Genomic DNA, 20,030 nt, shown 5'->3' on the forward strand with positions numbered 1-20,030 from the left:
CTGATCATTACAAGAATGAAGAGTAAGCCACCAAGTTGTAGCTCATAATCTCTGTTTTTCTGTGTCTCCAAGTCTACCAACCTCTAAAATTAAACACACACACATAATTCTGGGATAAAAATCACATTAAGATCCCACTATTTTCCCGCATAATTTTCAGGAAATATATTAGTATCTAGACACACAGTGGCAAATTTATCTATGTATAAAATATATGTATGTTATATGTTACATATATTCATATATATATATATATATATATATATACTACATTGAGAAGAAAGAATTATTACCCTTGGCTAAAATGGCCCTGATACACTGTGTACCTGACAGTTTCCAGGGCAACTTACAGAATGTTGGGGGTGATGATGATCTTACAATAAAAGTGAAATCACCATGGCCATGGTACATGACTTTTCTATGCATGTATGTTTTCTCATCTTGGAGTCTCTTCATGTGAATTGATTAATGGCAGAAAAAATTTTTCACATGCATTAAATTGAAATTTTACTGTATGAAATTATCAATTCCCAACTTGACTCTCACTGGGATTAAACATGACAATAGGTCTGCTCTGATTTCATCATCATTAAAAAAAAATCATCTATTATTTTTCACTTTATGTTTCTGTGTGGGAGCAAACTGTTGAAATCCATACTTGATGTATACTAAGCTGATCTTCTGTATATTAAGATAATCAAAAATGAATCTTGATGTGAATGGAAGGGGAGAGGGAGTGGGAAAGGGGAGGGTTGTGGGTGGGAGGGACGGTATGGGGGGGAAGCCATTGTAATCCATAAGTCGTACTTTGGAAATTTATATGCATTAAATAAAAGTTTTAAAAAAAAAAGAAATTTTACTGTATGAATTCTCTGTTAGTTGATGTTTAATTTCTTGTTTTTTTTTTTTTTAAAGATTTTTATTTATTTGACAGGTAGAGTTACAGACAGTGAGAGACAGAGATAAATTCTTCCTTCTGTTGGTTCACTCCTCAAATGGCCACAATGGCCAGAGCTGCACTGATCTGAAGCCAGGAGCCAGGTGCTTCTTCCTGGTCTTCCATGTGGGTGCAGAGGCCCAAGCACTTGGGCTGTCTTCTACTGCTTTCCCAGACCACAGTAAAGAGCTGGATTGAAGAGGGGCAGCTGGGACTAGAACTGGCACCTATATTTATGCAAGCCTGAATTCTATGAAAATATACTTCCACATTCATTACACTCCTAAGAAACCCCTTGTGTGAATTTTGATGTATAATGCCATTTCTGACAAATGGCTTTTTGTCACACTAATAATATTTCTGAACTTCTTCATTTTTTTAACAATTTTTTTATTTGAAAGACAGAGTTAGAGAGAGACAGAGAAGCAGAAAGAGGTCTTCCATCTGCTAGTTCACTCCCCAGATGGATGCAATGGCTAGAGCTGCAGCGATCCAAAGCCAGGAGTCAGGAGCTTCTTCTGGGTCTCCCATGTGGGTGCAGGGCCATCTTTTACTGCTTTCTCAGGCCATAGCAGAGAGCTGGATCAGAAGAGGAGCAACTGGGACTAGAACCAGTGCCCACGTGGTATGCAGGCATTTCAGGCCAGGGCTTTAACCTACTGTGCCACAGCGCTGGTCCCAACCTTTCTTCCTTATGGGAGTGCCTATTGTATGGGATGTAATTTCCAGCAAAAGGCTCTATCACATGGTTATGTTGATTTTGCAAAAAGTCCTTCACATTCATTATATTCTTAAGTTCTCTCCCTTGTTTGATCTACATGTTATGAGGTATTCCTTCTGACAAAAGGCTTTCCCACATTTATTACAAGATATCCACCATGTAATAAATTCTCTGATGTTATATTGTGTGATTTTGGCAGAGTTTTCCAACATTCATTCCATTCATAAGGTTTCTCCCCCATGTGAATTCTGATGTTTTATGAGGTGTTACTTATGGATAAAGGCTTTTCCATATGCATTATATCCGAAGTGTTTTCCCCCATATGAATTAGATGATGTGCAATGAGGGCTGAATTATGGGGAAAAGCTTTCCAAGTCATTATGTCCAAAAGGTTTCTCTTCCTGTGCATTTTCTGATGCATTCTGAGATGTAACTTATTGCCAAGGGCTTTTCTACAGTCATTGCATTCATGAAGTCTCTCCCTGGTGTGAATTCTGTGGTGTGATATGAGCTATGATTTATAACATATGATTTATAAAGGCTTTTCCACACTTACTAGATTCATAAGGTTTCTGCCCTGTGTGAACTGTTTTGATATGAGTATAACTTATAGAAAAAGGCTTTTCTGCAGTCATTACATTTATAAGGTTATTTCCCTGTGTGAATACTCTGATGCATTTGGAGTTGGAACTTAAGTTTTTCCACAGTCATTACACTCATGAAGTTTCAATACTGTGTGCATTCTCTGGTGCATTCAGGTTTGACTTTTGTCCAAAGGCTTTTCCAGTCATTACATTCATAAGGTTTGTGCCTTGTGTGAATTCTCTGATGCATGATGAAGGTTGACTTATGGCTAAATGCTTTCCTCAGTTACTACAATTGAGTTTTCTATCCTGTGTGAATTCTCTGCTGTGATATGAGGTTAGTCTTTTGTCCAAAGGCTTTTCCACAGTCATTACATTTATGAGGTTTCTGACCTGTGTGAATTCACTGGTGTATGATGAGGCCTGACTTGTGTCCAAAGGCTTTTCCACAGGCATTACATTTATGAGGTTTCTCCCCTGTGTGAATTCGCTGATGTTTCCTGAGGCCTGACTTGTGTCCAAAGGCTTTTCCACAGGCATTACATTTATGAGGTTTCTCCCCTGTGTGAATTCGCTGGTGTATGATGAGGTGTGACTTGTGTCCAAAGGCTTTTCCACAGTCATTACATTTATGAGGTTTCACAGCTGTGTGAGTTCGCTGGTGTATTATGAGGCCTGACTTTTGTCCAAAGGCTTTTCCACAGGCATTACATTTATGAGGTTTCTCCCCTGTGTGAATTCGCTGATGTATGATGAGGTCTGACTTTTGTCCAAAGGCTTTTCCACAGTCATTACATTTATGAGGTTTCTCTCCTGTGTGAATTTGCTGATGTTTCCTAAGGCCTGACTTGTGTCCAAAGGCTTTTCCACAGTCATAACATTTATGAGGTTTCTCCCCTGTGTGAATTTTCTGATGTATGATGAGGTGTGACTTTTGTCCAAAGGCTTTTCCACAGTCATTACATTTATGAGGTTTCTCTCCTGTGTGAATTCGCTGATGTATGAGTAGGGTTGACTTCTGTCCAAAGGCTTTTCCACAGTCATTACATTTATGAGGTTTCTCTCCTGTGTGAATTCGCTGATGTTTCCTAAGGCCTGACTTGTGTCCAAAGGCTTTTCCACAGTCATAACATTTATGAGGTTTCTCCCCTGTGTGAATTTTCTGATGTATGATGAGGTGTGACTTTTGTCCAAAGGCTTTTCCACAGTCATTACATTTATGAGGTTTCTCCCCTGTGTGAATTTGCTGGTGTATGAGGAGGGCTGACTTGTATCCAAACGCTTTTCCACAGTCATTACATTTATGAGGTTTCTCCTCTGTGAGAATTCGCTGGTGTATTATGAGGCTTGACTTTCGTCCAAAGGCTTTTCCACAGTCATTACATTCATAAGGTTTCTCCCCTGTGTGAATTCGCTGGTGTATGATGAGGTGTGACTTTTGTCCAAAGGTTTTTCCACAGTCATTACATTTATGAGGTTTCTCCCCTGTGTGAGTTCTCTGGTGTATGATGAGGTGTGACTTTTGTCCAAAGGCTTTTCCACAGTCATTACATTTATGAGGTTTCTCCCCTGTGTGAATTCGCTGGTGTATGAGGAGGGCTGACTTGTATCCAAATGCTTTTCCACAGTCATTACATTTATGAGGTTTCTCCCCTGTATGAATTCGCTGGTGTATGATGAGGTCTGACTTCCACAGAAAGCCTTTTTCACATTCAAGGCATTTATAAAGTTTCTCTCCTGTGTGAATTCGCTGATGGTTTATGAGGTATGACTTTTGTGTAAAGGCTTTTCTACAGTCACTACATTCATGAGGTTTCTCCCCTGTGTGAATTTGCTGATGTTTCCTGAGGACTGAATTTTGTCTAAAGGCTTTTCCACAGTCATTACATTCAGAAGGTGAATTAAAACTGAGTGATTTTCCACAAGGTTTACATGTGTAAAGTTTTTCCCTTGTATTTAGTCTCTGGTTTATTGTAAGATGTGACTGGTGAATGACAGGTTCAACATACATAATGTACTTATAAAATTTCTTTCTTGTGTGAGTTTGTTGATGCATATTGAGGCTAGAATTTTCATGGATAGCTTTTTCTATTTGCGTTGCTTTTCCAAAAGTGACAGTTGACTTATTACAGTTTTCTGCCATATGAACCCTCTCAGATTTACAGAACATCTTTCTTGTGAAGACTTTTGCTTGTCCAGTGGGTCCAAATGGCTGCTTCATGATGTGAATATTGTCAAGCTGGCTAAGAGGCTCACAGAACTGGAGAGATTTTCCAGGTATCTTAGTGTTATCAAATTTCTCTCCAGCCTGTAGTTGATCAGGCCCACTGGGAGGATACACAGTGTGACATTTATTGCATTCCTCAGGCTTCAATCCTGAATAGATTCCCTTTTTAATAATCAGTGTTGGAACATGGCTTGAATTTAAACTAAGTGTTCTTCTTAATTCAATTCTCTTGAGAGCTGATATCTTGTTATTTTTCATAAAATCCTGATTCAGATTTTTGTCCTGACTTTCCTGGTTGATCCTAATCAGGTCATCCCTTTTCATGACCACTGAAATGAGAAAAAAGCAATCATGTCACTGAATCACATGTAACTGTTTCTCCTGCCATACTCATGTAAAGGGAATGAAGTTACTTGTTATCCAAGTGGCATAAGATTTTCACAAAATCAGTATGAGGTACTTATTTGTGACCATTATATGGTTTTTTTCCTTAATACATTAATATACCATGAGGTTTCCCAATGTTCAAACATGATCCTTTTTACTATGGGAATTTGTCAAGGATGGTAGAATGACTTTTGTGCTATGATGTGTGGGATGCCTGCATCTCAAAACAGTGTCAGTTTGAGCCCTGGCTACTCTGCTTTCAGTACAGCTCTCTGCCTATGTAAACTGGAAGGAAGCAGATAATGGTTCATGTGCCTGGGAACCTGTGAGAAACCAGGGAAGACTAGAGGGATTCTAGAGTTTTGGCTTCAGACTAGTTAGACCTAAGTGTTGCAGGCATCTGGGAAGTGAGAGCTAATAGAGGACCTCTTTCTCTCTCTTCTCTCACTATCACTCTGCCTTTCACAAAGATGAAATAAATATAAAATATTTTAAAGAATGGGCAAATATTTAATAAAAATATTCACCCACTACCTAGCAACCATTTTTTCCCCTGTGCTTTTTCTCCAGTTTATTTTTATAAAAATTGTGTGCTTTTTGCTTTTCTGATATCTCAACCATAAACATGAAAAAGTTTCACTAATCATTTACTTGCAGGTGGAGAAGAGTGAAATGTGCCTGTACTTTAAGCAGGACAACATTTAAGGAGTAGGATTTGAATCTATGAGTGTCTCATGCTCAGTCTTCCTAGGTAAACATCATTTGTGGGATTTTTCAAATGAAAAACTACTTTGTCTCTACTCTATGACAGCTTCCCCAAATTCCTAAGGACACCCAACACCTTCAGCTTCTCAGAAGTACAACAGGTACAGAAAATTCCCAATATACCACTTTAGTTAAACACTCCCAATCAATTTGAAGAATTTGTTTCTGCAAACTGGGATGTGCTCATCTTCTTTGAAAAGTGTTTTCTAACTCATTCTGAAATCATCAGTACTGGTTACCTCCTCTAAATTCTTTCTAGAAACATTCCTGTGTGATAATTTGAATTTCTGGAGGCTTTTGATCAGTTGCCTCCTATTTTCACTGAAAGCTTCATTTCCTATGCTTTTCTTATCTTTTTATTGGCTTATTTTCAATGATACTGAAAATAAGAGAGAAATCATACTTCAAACTCCACCCTTAAAGAAATCTGAGTCACTCAACATAACCCCATGAGGCTACTTGACCTTGGGTCTCAAAATCTCATTATTTTCTTGGTGAGTCTAGGATCACTTATTTTCATGTTTTATGTAAGTTAATGCTTAGTTTAGGATTTCTTTTTTTCAAAGATTTACTTTATTTATTTGAAAGCTAGAATTATAGAGAGAGAGACACAGAGAAGTCTTCCATCTGCTGGTTCACTACCCATATGGGCACAACAACCAATGCTGGGCCAAAATGAAGTTAGGAGCCAGAGTGTCTTTCTTGTCTCCCACATGGGTACAGGGGGCCAAAGACTTGGGCCAACCTCTGCTCTTTTCTCAGGTGCATTAGCAGAGAGCTGGATTAGAAGGGGACCAGCTGAGACTTGAACTGGCACCAATATGCAATGCTAGTGTTGCAGGCTGGAGCTTTAACACACTGCACCACAGTGTCATTCCTAGCTTCATAATTTCTGATGTCACAGCACAGAGGCTTACTCATGACCATCTTTTATTTTTAAAGATTTATTTATTTATTTGAAAGTCAGAGTTACACAGAGAGAGGAGAGGCAAAGAGAGAGTAAGGTCTTCCAACCAATGGTTCACTCCCCAGTTGGCCACAATGGCCAGAACTGTGCTGATCTGAAGCCAGGAGCCAGGAGCTGCTTTTGGGTCTCCCTCAGGTGCAGGGGACCAAGGACTTGGACCATCTTCTACTGCTTTCCCAGGCCATAGCCGAGAGCTGGATTGGAAGTGGAGCAACTGGGTCCCAAACTGGTGCCCATATGGGATGCTGGTGCTTCATGCTAGGGTGTTAATTCACTGTGCCACAGCGCCAGCCACATGACCATCTTTTAACATTTACTTATTTACTTACTTGAGAGTCAGAGAGACAGAATGAGAGATAAAGACAGACTGAAACAGAGGTTTGCCAACTGTAGGCTCACTCTTCAAATGTTTCCAACAGACTATAATTTTCTTATTTATTTGAGAGGCACAGAGGAAAAAAAAGAAAGAGACTAAGAAAGAGAGAGAGTTCACATTTATTGATTCAGTCCTGAGCAAGTTCTATGCCTGGGCAAAATCATGAGTGGGAACGCAATCTGAGCAATGAGTTAGAAATAAGTTTCTGGGGGCTGGCATTGTGGCATAGCAGGTAAAGCCACCACCTGCAGTGCCAACATCACTTATGCGTACCAGTTTAAGTCCTAGGTGCTCCACTTCTGATCCAGCACTCTGCTATGGCCTGGGAAAGCAGTAGAAGATGGCCCAAGTCCTTGGACACCTGTACTCATATGGGAGACCTGGAAGAAGCTTCTGGCTCCTAGCTTCAGATCAGTACAGCTTCAGCCACGACAGCCAATTCGGAAGTGAACCAGTGGATGGAAGACCTCTTTCTCTCTCTGCCTCTCCTTCTTCTCTCTCTCTGACTTTCAAATAAATAAATAAATCTTAAAAAAAAAAAAAAAACAGAAACAGGCTGGTGTGGTGGCTCAATAGGCTAATCCTCTGCTGCGGCACCAGCACACCAGGTTCTAGTCTCGGTCGGGGTGCTGGATTTTGTCCCAGTTGCCCCTCTTCCAGGCCAGATCTCTGCTGTGGCCCAGGAGTGCAGTGGAGGATGGCCCAGGTCCTTGGGCCCTGCACCTACATGGGAGACCAGGAGAAGCACCTGGCTCCTGGCTTTGGATCAGCGTGGTGTGCCAGCCACAGCACACCAGCCATGGTGGCCATTGGAGGGTAAACCAATGGCAAAAGTAAGATCTTTCTCTCTGTCTCTCTCTCTCACTGTCCACTCTGCCTGTCAAAAAAAAAAAAAAAAAAAAAAAAAAACAGAAAAATTAATCTTAAAAAAAAATAAGTTTCTGTATGTTACCTAATTAACAAGCACTGAAGGAACTAATAAGTGCATGAAGGGAAAGGTATGAAAGTGTAGAGAAGGACAAGTTAGAATTGGGGGAATGTATCAAACCTAGATAAAAGCCTTAGTAACATCAGAAAATGACTGGATTTTTTTTTTTAATCAAAGAACATCTTCACTAAGAACAAAAGTTAGGAAGATACTGGTATCTCTAAATGCCTGTGTCTGATGCACAAAACCAGCTGTCATCAGGAGTAAGGCTTGAGAAAATTTCATGGAAAGAACACCAGTCAACATCTGCACACTTTCTGCCTTGGCCTCCCTGTCTCTTATGTGCAGACTGACCTGAAAGGCTCTGATTCAAGCATTCATCCACCATCCATGGCTCTTCTCCTCGCTCCAACTTGAAGATCAAGTCAGGTTTGGTAATGCAGTGCCCTATTAATGGAAACAAAGTAAGACTTAGTAAAATCACTATCTTGGGTTATTTAAAGGACTACAGCTTGGTTCAGGAGCTATGCAACAAATGTTCCAATTTGAATCTTTTGTTAGATGGTAGATATTCAGATTATTCATGGACTCAATTTCTAATCCTGCCCAATATTAAACATTATAAAGTGTTCCCTTATTTGTCAAATAGCAAGAAAATGTTATCACTGGGCATGTGATGGGTGTCACTCACCCAAGGAGAACAGGCTGCTGTAGGTCTCCAGCATCACATCTCTGTACAGGATTTTCTGAGCATTGTTCATTTTCTGCCATTCTTCCCACGTAAAGTACACAGCCAGGTCTTCAAATGCTGTCATCACCTATAATAATACACTTCCAGTCAACATGTTAACTCTGTCACAAAATAAACACTGATAGTTGTGTATGGATATGAAGGAAAAAAGGAAGGATATGGTTTCACATTAGACTTGTTGAGTGTTTAGAAAGCCACATGGAGCATTCAACAGAGTCAAACCCATGATCTACAGGCTGTGAGACATGCCCAAGCTGGAGGGAAACAGGAGGTTCAAATCACAAAGGCCACATCTGTCAAGGGGAATTACACAGCAGGCTAGAAGAGGGGCAATACTGACTCTTGACTGGGCAATGTTAAGGAGATGTAGAAGCATTGAGAAAAAAGGCAAGAAACCATCAGTGAAACTACGATGGGAATGAACAGAAAACAATTTCCAGGAAAACACCATGCATATCATTTCCAATATGTCAGAGGAAAAATATATTAAAAGACAGGGCAGACATTTAGCTTAGTGTTGTTTATGATGCCACCTCAGAGTGTCTGTGATTTCCAATGCCAGCTGTAGTTTCTAGCTCCCAGATAATGCAAACCTGGGGAAGCAATGGTGATGTCACCAATGAAGGAGGCCTAGATTCCATTCCCCAATCCTGGCTTCAGTCCTGCCCCACCTGTTTGGTATGGTTATCTAGGAAGTGAATTAATGTGTCAAAGCTCTCTATCTCTCAGTCCATCAACTTTTTTCTCTATCAAGCTAATAAATATTTTTAAGTAAGAGAGAAAATACAGGTAAGACAAAGAATACAAATTAGCTTTTTGCCCTTGTCTATGATTATTCTAGTGATAAACAATTGAAATAACATTATACCTAATTAAAGTGAAAGCAATGGAAATACTTGCCCAAAACATTCAAATGATAAACATTTGAAATGACATTATACATAATTAAATGAAAGCAATGGAATTTTTTGCCCAAAAAGAGAACCTGGGAATGTCTGCAGTACAATCTGCATTTGTGACTCTCTGAGAAAAATGCTTAGAGATTCGTTTCAGAACCTGCAATAGTCACCAGAATTGTGATCCAGCAGGCTAAGCCTCCACCATCAATGCTGGCATCCCATGTAAACAGAGGACTTGAGTCCTTGCTGCTCCACTTCCAATCTAGTTCCCTGCTAACCTGATTGAAAGAGCAGTGAAAATGGCCTGAGTATTTGGATCCTTCCACCAATGTGGGAGACCCATGGAGTCCCAGGCTCCTGGCTTTGGCCTGGCCCAGTCCCAGCCATTGTGGGCATTTGGGGAATGAAACAGTAGATAGAATATAACACCTTTTGTCTCCCTGTCCCTCCCAATCTCTGCAAGTCCACCTTTCAAATAAATAATCTTAAAAAAATAAATGAGCCTCCAGTAGATTCTTTTCTCCACACATTCCTTATCCTATTCCAGAATCCAATTCAACTTCTCAAAGGTATTAAGAACTCCATTACTCTAACAATTTGAAAACAAACTTAACTGATTTGTGTTCCAGCACTAGGTAACTTCCTCTTGCAGAATGCTAAGTGTTTACTTCATAGGTAGCACTAAAACACTGTTCAGTACATCATCTATGTGTAGAATGTTTCAGACATGACCCCAAAAATGTAGCATATTGTGCTTAGTTTCAACTCAATTCATGTAACAATAATATATTTTGCTATAGCAACAGAAAGACAAGAGACCAAACTGCATTATTATAGATGACAGTAATGTTTCATAATCATGCCAAATTCATAATTCATTTCTGTATATTCTGTGAGAACAAATTTTATGTTTATTTTTCTATTTTAAAATTTTGTAAAGATTTATTTATTTATTTGAAAGTCAGAGATACACAGAGAGAGGAGAGGCAGAGAGAGAGAGAGAGGTCTTCCATCTGCTGGTTCAGTCCCCAGTTGGCTGCAATGGCTGGAACTGCACCAATCTGAAGCCAGGAACCAGGAGCTTCTTCTGGGTCTCCCACATGGGTGCAGGGGCCCAAAGACCTGGGCCATCTTCCACTGCTTTCCCAGGCCATAGTAGAGAGCTGGAGCAGAAGTGGAGCAGCCGGGTCTCAAACCGGTGCCTATATGAGAAGTTGATGCTTTAGACCAGGGCATTAACCCACTGAGCCACAGAGCCAGCCCCATATTTTCCATTTTAATTAACTAGTATACTGGGACTGGCACTGTGGCTAGCAGGTAAAGCCACTGCCTTCAGTGCTGGCATCCCATATTGGTGCCAGTTCAAGTCCCAGTGGCTTCACTTCCAATCCAGCTCTATGCTATGGGCTGGGGATTCAGTAGGAGATGGCCTAAGTCCTTGGGCCCCTGAACCCATGTGGGAGACCCAGAAGCAGCTCTTCACTTCTAGCTTTGGACCAGTGAAACTTCAGCCATTGTGGCAAACTGGGGAGTGCACCAGCAGATGGAAGACTCTCTCTCTCTCCCCCTCTGCCTCTCTGTAACTCTGACTTTCAAATAAATAAAAAAAATCTAAAAAAATAAATAAATAAATAAACTAGCATTAAACACCTAAAATGAGTACTGACAAGCTGGGGAATAATTAAAAAAAAAAAACACTTACAGGTGATATATTAATTTTCTTTCCTCTTAGAAACATGTGGAGGACCCAGAATCATACCTGGGAGAGAAGGTGAGTGGCAGGAGTTCAAAGAAAACTCGGGAGGCCAACGCTGTGGCATAATGGGTAAAGCTGCTGCCTTCAGTGCCAGCGTTCCATATGGGGTCTGGTTCAAGTCCTGCCTGCTCAACATACAATCTAGCTTTCTGCTATGTCCTGAGAAAGCAGTGGAACATGGTCCAAGTCCCTGGGCCACTGCACCTGCATGGGAGACCCAGAAGCTCTTGGGTCTTGGCTTTGGATCGGCTGAGCTCCAGCCTTTGCAGTAATTTGGAGGGTGAGCCAGCAGATAGAAGACTTTCTCTCTCTGCAACTCTTTCAATAAATAAATGAAATCTTAAAAAAAAAAAAAAAAACCCTCTGGTTTCCTTCTGCACTGAACAATGGGGAGAAAAAGGATATAATAGAATAAATAAAGAATAATAAATACATTAACCAAGAAAACATCAGCTTCACTGTGGAGGAATAAACCTCTAAAAATAGAAATACATAGGAAAATGCACCCACCTATATTAAGTGGCAGAGATTAAACAGAAGTTAGCATTGGTTTAACAAAAGCATTATCTACAAATTTTGTAAAATAATAATGTAAAAGTAAAAAGAAAAGTTGAGTACTCAAATGAATAAGGTTATCAGAGATAAACATTATGTTGTTATTAAAGTTTATACTAAAGAATGTTAACAAATACACATAATGTATATTTAATGCAGTGCACTTTACCAGTAATGATTCCAAGTAGCACCTTTCCCTGTATTCATCCCTTCACTTCACAAAACCCTGGATTGGGGCTGGCACTGTGGCCTAATGGGTAAAACTGCCACCTGCAGACTGGCATCCCATATAGGCACTGGATTGATTCCCAGCTGCCCCACTTCTGATCCAGCTTTCTGCTATGGCCTGGGAAAGCAGTAGAAGATGGCCCAAGTCCTTGGGCCCCTGTACCCATGTGGAAGACCCAGAAGAATCTCCTGGATCGTGGCTTTGGATTGGCACAACTCTGGCCATTGCAGCCAACTGGGGAGTGAACCAGCAGATGGAAGAGCTCTCTATCTCTCTCTGCCTCTCCCTCTCTCTGTGTGTAACTCTTTCAAATGAATAAATAAATATTTTTGAAAAAGACCATGAATTTCACCATTTCAATTGATTTACCCCATGAGATACCAGTAAATGTGATAGAAATAGACAATTTGTTAAAATATTTATTTATATGAAAGAGTTACACAAAGAGAGAAGGAGAGGCAGAGAAGAGAGAGAGAGAGAGAGAGAGAGAGAGAGAGAGAGAGAAGGAGGAATAAAGAGAGGTCTTCGAACTGCAGGTTCACTCCCCAGATGGCTGCAATGGCTGGAGCTGTGTAGATCCAAAGATATGAACCAGGAGCTTCTTTCAGGTCTCCCACAAGGGAGCAGGGGCCAAAGGACTTGGGCCATCTTCTACTGTTTTCCCAGGCTGTAGCAAAGAGCTGGATCAGAAGTAGAGCAGCTGAGTCATGAACTGACACCCATATGAGATGCTGGCACTGCAGGTGGTGTCTTTACTTGCTATGTCACAGAACCAGCCCCAGAAATAGACAATTTGTAAAGTATTTGCCTTCTCAGATTTTCTTTTTCTGACAGTTATCTTCTGAAAAACCCTGAGGCCTGCCTGTTTAAGAGATAGTATGTAGGCTGGCGCCGTGGCTCACTAGGTTAATCCTCCGCCCATGGCACTGGTATTCCAGGTGACAGTCTCAGTTGGGGTGCTGGTTCTGACCCAGTTGCTCCTATTCCAGTCCAGTTCTTGGCTGTGGCCTGGGAAGGCAGTGGAGGATGGCCCAAGTTCTTGGGCCCTGCACCCACAAGGGAGACCAGGAGGAAGTGCCTGTCTCCTAGCTTTGGATCAGCACAGCATGCTGGCCATAGTAGCCATTTGGGGGGTGAACCAATGGAAGGAAGGCATTTCTCTATGTCTCTCTCTCTCTCACTAACTCTGCCTGTCAAAAAAAGAAAAAAGAGATAATATATAGCCAAGATTCACCACAAACCCCAGACACTTAAGTGAAGCCTCAATCAGTTCCCCAAATGGCTGAACTCTCATTTCTGCTCCTGGACTGATCATAGGAACTGCCCAGCTGAATACAGCCCATAACAGAGTCTGAACTGCAAATCAAATGGCTATTTGTTAAGCCATTGTGTTTTCTGATTTGTCCTACATCAAATGCTGATATATATCAGTAAGTATGGCAGAAAGTTGAATTACATGCAAACTACAATGCATACAACTTCAAAATTTCATTTGGAAGTTCCCATAAAACAGGGCCAGCATTGTCACATAGCAAGTAAACCTGCCGTCTGCAATACAAGCACCCCATATGAGCACTGGGTCATGTTCTGGCTCTTCTGCTTTTGATCCAGCTTCCTGCTGATGGCCTGAGAAAAGCAATGGAAGATGATCCAAATACTTGGGCAAATGCTACCAATGTGGGAGATCCAGGTGAAGATCTTGGTTCCTGACCTCATTCTTTCCTGGCCCTGCTCAATGCAGCCATCTGTGATGTGAACAAGCAGAAGGGAGATCTCTCTGGGTCTCTCCTCTATATACAATACTTTCAAATAATTTTTTTAAAAAACTTAGAAAAAAGCTCCTATAAACACAATCTTTGCCTATCAATTAGACCTTAGAGGTTTCACCTCACCCTGGTTAGAATGGCTCACATACAGAAATCTACCAACAACAGATGCTGGAGAGGATGTGGGAAAAAAGGGACACTAACCCACTGTTGGTGGGAATGCAAACTGGTCAAGCCACTATGGAAATCAGTCTGGAGATTCCTCAGAATCCTGAATATAACCCTACCATACAACCCAGCCATCCCACTCCTTGGAATTTACTCAAAGGAAATTAAATTGGCAAATAATAAAGATGTCTGCACCATAATGTTTATTGCAGCTCAATTCACAATAGCTAACACCTGGAATCAACCCAAATGCACATCAACAGTAGCCTGGATAAAGAAATTATGGGACATGTACTCTATAGAATACTACATAGCAGTCAAAAACAATGAAATCTGGTCATTTGCAACAAAATGGAGGAATCTGGAAAACATCATGCTGAGTGAATTAAGCAAGTCCCAAAGGGACAAATATCATATGTTCTCCCTGATCTGTGACAACTAACCAAGCACCTAAAAGGAAGCCTGTTGAAGTGAAACAGACACTTTGAGAAACAGTGACTTGATCACCCCTTTTCCTAACTATTGATGAACAACTTAATACTTTATCCCTTTTAGTACTTTTTTGTTCTACTTAATACTTTGGTTGAACTCTTTAATTAACACACAATTATTCTTAGGTGTTTAACTTTAACTGAAAAGTGGTCCTTGTTAAATATAAGAGTGTGAATAAGAGAGGGAGGAGATGTACAATCTGGGACATGCTCAATCAGACTTGCCCCAAATGGTAGAGTTAAAAATGTGCCAGGGGATTCCAATTCAATCCCATCAAGGTGGCATGTACCAATGCCATGTCACTAGTCAAAGTGATCAATTTCAGTTCACAATTGATCATAATGAAAGGACTAAGAGTCAAAGGAAGCACATAAACAAGTCTAGTACCTGCTAATACTAACTGATAGAATAAATAAAGGAGAGAGTGATCCAACATGGGAAGCAAGATACTCAGCAGACTCATAGAATGGTGGATGTCCTAAACAGCACTCTGGCCTCAGAATCAGCCCTTAAGGCATTTGGATCTGGCTGAAGAGCCCATGAGAGTATTTTAGGCATGGACAGCCAAGACACACTGGAAAAAAAAAATTAAAAAAATAAGAAATAAAAGCCTAAATAAAAGATCCCTGTGAGTGATATCTCAATGGATAGAACAGGCCTTCAAAGAGGGAGCTACCTTTCTCTGAAGGCAGGAGAGAACTTCCACTTTGACTATGACCTTGTCTAAGTAAGATCAGAGTCGGTGAACTCAAAAGGCTTCCACAGCCTTGGCAACACATGACAAGAGCCTAGGGTGATTACTGATGCCATAAACAAGACTGTCAATAGTTAAATCAACAACAGGAGTCACCGTGCACTTACTCACTATGTAGGATTTCTGTACTTAATATGTTGTTCAATGTGAATTAATGCTATAACTAGTACTCAAACAGTACTTTACACTTTGTGTTTCTGTGTGGGTGCAAACTGTTGAAATCTTTACTTAATATATGCTAAATTGATCTTCTGTATATAAAGATAATTGAAAATGAATCTTGATGTGAATGGAATGGGAGAAGGAGCCAGAGATGGGAGGGTTGCAGGTGGGAGGGAAGTTATGGGGGGGGAAGCCATTGTAATCCAAAAGCTGTACTTTGGAAATTCATATTTATTAAATAAAAGTTAAAGAGAAAAAGAATACAGTGGGCAGAAGCATAGCCCAGGTACCAAGTATATAACAGACTAGATTTTAAAATGATGCTTGATCTTACCTATTAAAATAATTTGTGGACCATCAATGGATCATATTTTACAGTAAAATAGTAATAATTTGGTGCATTAATATGGCTGGAAAACAGGGTGAATGCCTTGTAAAGTCTTTGTGAATATTTAAAACTGCACTATCTAGAAATTCTTTACCCAAAACATCCTGAATTCATCTATCCATCACATCCAGTTATCTGTATATTTTTAACAAAGCTATATTTAAAAAAAAAAAACTGCACTTAACTAGTGGTTTCTGACACAAATTAGGCAAGAGACAAATATTAGGGTATCGTGGAGCTCCTGCTTTTACTCCTCTTCTAGTCTAAATGAGAATTGCCATGAAATTATAGACAAACTCTTGAGGATTTGAGTGATGGTCTCATGGGACATTGACTATTGGCCCACAGCTACTGGTCATTTTTTCTATGTATAGTGTATGAATTGTGCCATGCAAATGCCTGTATCAGCACTTATCTGGTAATTGCCTTTCAGTGACTTCATTCTGCAAATTGAAGGATCTCAGTCTTAAACTTCAATCTTACATAACTTCACCTCAGACCCAGAATAAAATTATTACTTAGTTCCCAGCATCATACAGTGTAAACAGAAAATGAAGTTGTAGGCATCAAACAAGAATAGTATCATGAAATAGTGAATTCCCTTGTCCTTTCTAAAAATTATTGCTCCCCATAGTGGTAGCCACACACTTCTGACAGCAGGAGTTGCTGATTTTAGAATTATGCTGGAAAATTCTGTGGGGATTCCTGAGAAGAAAGTGGGAAGGCAGCACGCAACACTCAATTGTTGTTGATTGATCTTTTACAATTCATTTTCTCTCACTGATTTTAAATACACCTTTGTTTTTATTTGACAGGTAGAGTTATAGACAGTAAGAGAGAGACAGAAAGGTCTTCCTTGTGCTGGTTCACTCCCCAAATGGCCGCTGTCACCAGTGCTGCATTGATCCAAAGCCAGGAGCCAGGTGCATCTTCCTGGTCTCTCATGGGGGTGCAGGGGTCCACGCACTTGGGCCATCCTCCACTGCCTTCCGTGGCCACAGCACAGAGCGGGACTGGAAGAGGAGTAACCAGGAGTAGAACCTGGTGGCCATATGGGACGCCAGTGCCACAGGTGGAGGATTAACCAAGTGAGCCATGGCACCAAACCCTAAATACACCTTCTGACCAGCATTTATAATTTCAGGCACTTAGAAATAGGAGCTCTAACACTTGATTTTACTGAATCAATAATGAAAAATATAGTCCCTAAGATGTAAAGAGAGTGAGGATCACAGACTGAAACTAATTCAGGATCCTACAAGGACTAAATTTGAGGTCAAGCTTGAGCTACTTATCACTAATAGAAGCAACCAGTGTTATCTGATCAAGTTTTACTAGATGGGAATGGTATCCCATATTTGTGCCAGTTTGTGTCCCAGTCTCTCCACTCCTGATCCAGCTCCCTGCTATTGAACCTGGGAAAATAGCAGCAAAAGATGGCCCAAGTGTGTGGGCCTCTGCCCACACCAAGTGCCAGCCCTAATAAGTCTTAAAAACCTAAAGAAAGAAAATGTATAATATATCAATTATAGTTGTATATAGGTATAAATTTCTGAAAAGTACATAATTTCATCCTTTTTGTCATCTAAAACTTATTTATAATTATATAATTTAAAAAAGATAAAAAGACATTGATTCTTATGTCTCTTCAACATAAGACATCAACTTTTCCAGGTTCTAGATGCACTTATTCACAGATTTTCATAGAAGTAATCAGTAATGTGTCTCAAATAACAGTCTTACACAGGGAATCCCCCTAAATTTAAACGGGTGCTCAATACCATTTTAGAAAAGTTCCAAAATATGTATCAGAAGAAAAAAATTATTTATTTGGTACATCTCATTTTAACTATAGTATTACCTAAATTTCCAATAGTCAGATGTACTCAAAAATTCCCACAGGTGGGAGAGATGGCCTAACACAGCGAGTAATTATTAAAATAAAAATTTTAAGCTACAACTTAACCAGGGAAAATAACACTCCACAGGTCCCAAACTAAAATAATTAAGATGACATAATAAAAGGAAACTCAATGTCTTCATGCATTAAAATGTATTACATTAAACTTAATAAACAAAAAGGTGATTATTCCAGCTGTTTCCCACTTGGCAGCCCAATTTTACCTGTTGAATCTGGAAAAAAGTAAATGGCATCTCATGGTAGATTACTAAAATCTTAATGCTATATGCCATTGATTATGTCCACCATACTTTATATCTAATATTAACATATCTGATGCCTCTTAGTAGATAAATGACCTGTCTTAACTATTACAAAAGTGGGAAATGTGTTTTTGCTTAAAGCTTTTCCAACAGCTCCTCAGTCTAGTTTGCCTTCACTTTGGAAAGACACTTTTTCTAGGGTGTACATGAGCATCTCATTGACTTGGCCATCAAACATAATTTTTGCAAAGAATTTAACTGTACCCAGCTTTTATCAGGAGCACAAGAATATATCACATTGATGACTTCCTCCCTTCATGAGACTATTTGACACACTGTGAAGAACATACAATGCTAATACCTTTTAGTCCTTCCTGGGTTTTGGTGCAATGCATGCCTCATTTAAAAAATTAATTGTCATGGATGCTACAAATCAGTCCAGCTTATATGGCCCCCCTTCCAATGAAAAGTCAAATTGAATACTGTAGGCACTATCCTTAGTGCTCTCAGTGACTTCTTCACTCGTGGAGATCATATGCCTTCTAAATTCTCTGGATCATTTGTGATATCCACTGCTTCTCAAGGGCTATGATGCAAGGAATAACCTCTCTTGGAACCTTGCTATGTGCCAGTAAAATTAAATTAGATTTCTATTAATTGTGCTAGACTGGAAAAGCAGTCACCTACACACCTTGAGCCTGTGATTCTCCAAACCTTGTTATCTAGTAGGACTTTGGCCATGGATATAGAACAGTAAAACATGAGAATGGCTACTAAGGCCTCCTTAATAGATGATGGACCCAAACTTGGCATACTCCATTTGGCAAAGGGGATGGCTTCCAATGTCTGCTGTCTATGTCCAGATGCCAGGGTACAGCAGGAGGTCACTATTCTAACAATAATAAAGAAAAACCATTTAAGTTCAGCTGGACACCATTCTACTGACTGTTGATTTCATTACTATTAATCTGGATGCCTTCACTGGTGACAATCCAGAGACCCAAAGCAGTCACAGTCGTTATCTGCTAACAAAAGCTTAAACCAAGAGTTATGGATTAATATCTGTTATAACATGATTCCTCAGAACCCATCTAGTCCAAACCTTGAGAGTTGGAAGCTGTTATACTTGGCCCACCCATATATAGAACGTAAATTGTGCCAGATGGGCTCTATATCCTTGTACTGCAAGGAAGATGTCATAGATATTGATGCTCCAAATTTATCCAGCTCCCTGCTAATGTGTCTGGGAAAGCAGCAAAGGCTTGCCCAAATGCTTGGGCCCCTGAACCCATGTGATATCTGGAAGAAGCTCCTATCTCATGAGATCAGCCTGGTCTAGCCCCAGTCATTGCAGCCATTTTGGAGAACAAACCAGAAGGAAGATCAGTCTCTCCCTTTCTCACTCTAACACTGCCTTTCAAATATATAAATAAATCTTTTAAAATGTAATTATTTCAATAGATTCCTCAGTGCTCAATCATGATGACTTTTACTATCTTAAGGACATTTTCATTTCTTTTTTAAAGATTTGTTTATTTGAAAGGCAGAGAGGAGGACGGTGTGCTGCAGTATGCAAAGCTGCCATCTGTTATACTGGCATCCTATATAGGCACCAGTTCAAGTCACACTTGTTCCACTTCTGATTTAGCTTCATGCTAATGGCCTGATAGAGTGGAAGATGGCCCAAGTACTTGGGCTCCTGCCACCCCCATGGGTGACTCAAAAGATGCTCCTGGTTTCAACCTGGCCCTACACCGGCCATTGGAGAAACCAGGGGTGTGAAACAGATGATGGAAGATCTCTCTATGTCTCTCTCTCTGTCTCTCTAACTGTGACTTTCAAATAAAGAAGTAAATAACTTTTAAAATGATTTTAGAAAGGGCAGAGAAACACACAGAAAGTGGGTGAAGAAAGAGAGGAAGAGAGGTCTTGCTTATGTTGGTTCACTCTCTAAATGTCTGCAACAGCTATGGCTGGACCAGGCTCTCAGGTCCCCTAATAAGTAGTAGATCTTGCACTTAGGTGAAAGGAACTGAAGAATTTGAGCCATTACCC

General features: G+C 40.1%; 1 protein-coding gene across 1 annotated transcript in view; it reads right to left on the reverse strand.

Annotated features, from left to right (window-relative positions):
- Positions 1–975: 975 nt before the first annotated feature.
- The window catches only part of LOC127489831 (zinc finger protein 665-like), a 30,299-nt gene continuing 11,244 nt past the window's right edge, over positions 976–20,030 (reverse strand). Inside the window, exons 2-4 of the mRNA XM_051841632.2 lie at positions 8,584–8,710; positions 8,247–8,339; positions 976–4,798 (exon numbers count right to left, since the gene is read on the reverse strand). Coding sequence (XP_051697592.1) covers positions 2,646–4,798; positions 8,247–8,339; positions 8,584–8,710 — 2,373 coding nt within the window. The 3' untranslated portion in view covers positions 976–2,645. The remainder of the gene's footprint in view (positions 4,799–8,246; positions 8,340–8,583; positions 8,711–20,030) is intronic.

Source organism: Oryctolagus cuniculus, chromosome 7 (genome assembly GCF_964237555.1).
Source record: "Oryctolagus cuniculus chromosome 7, mOryCun1.1, whole genome shotgun sequence".
Classification (NCBI taxonomy): Eukaryota; Metazoa; Chordata; class Mammalia; order Lagomorpha; family Leporidae; genus Oryctolagus; species Oryctolagus cuniculus.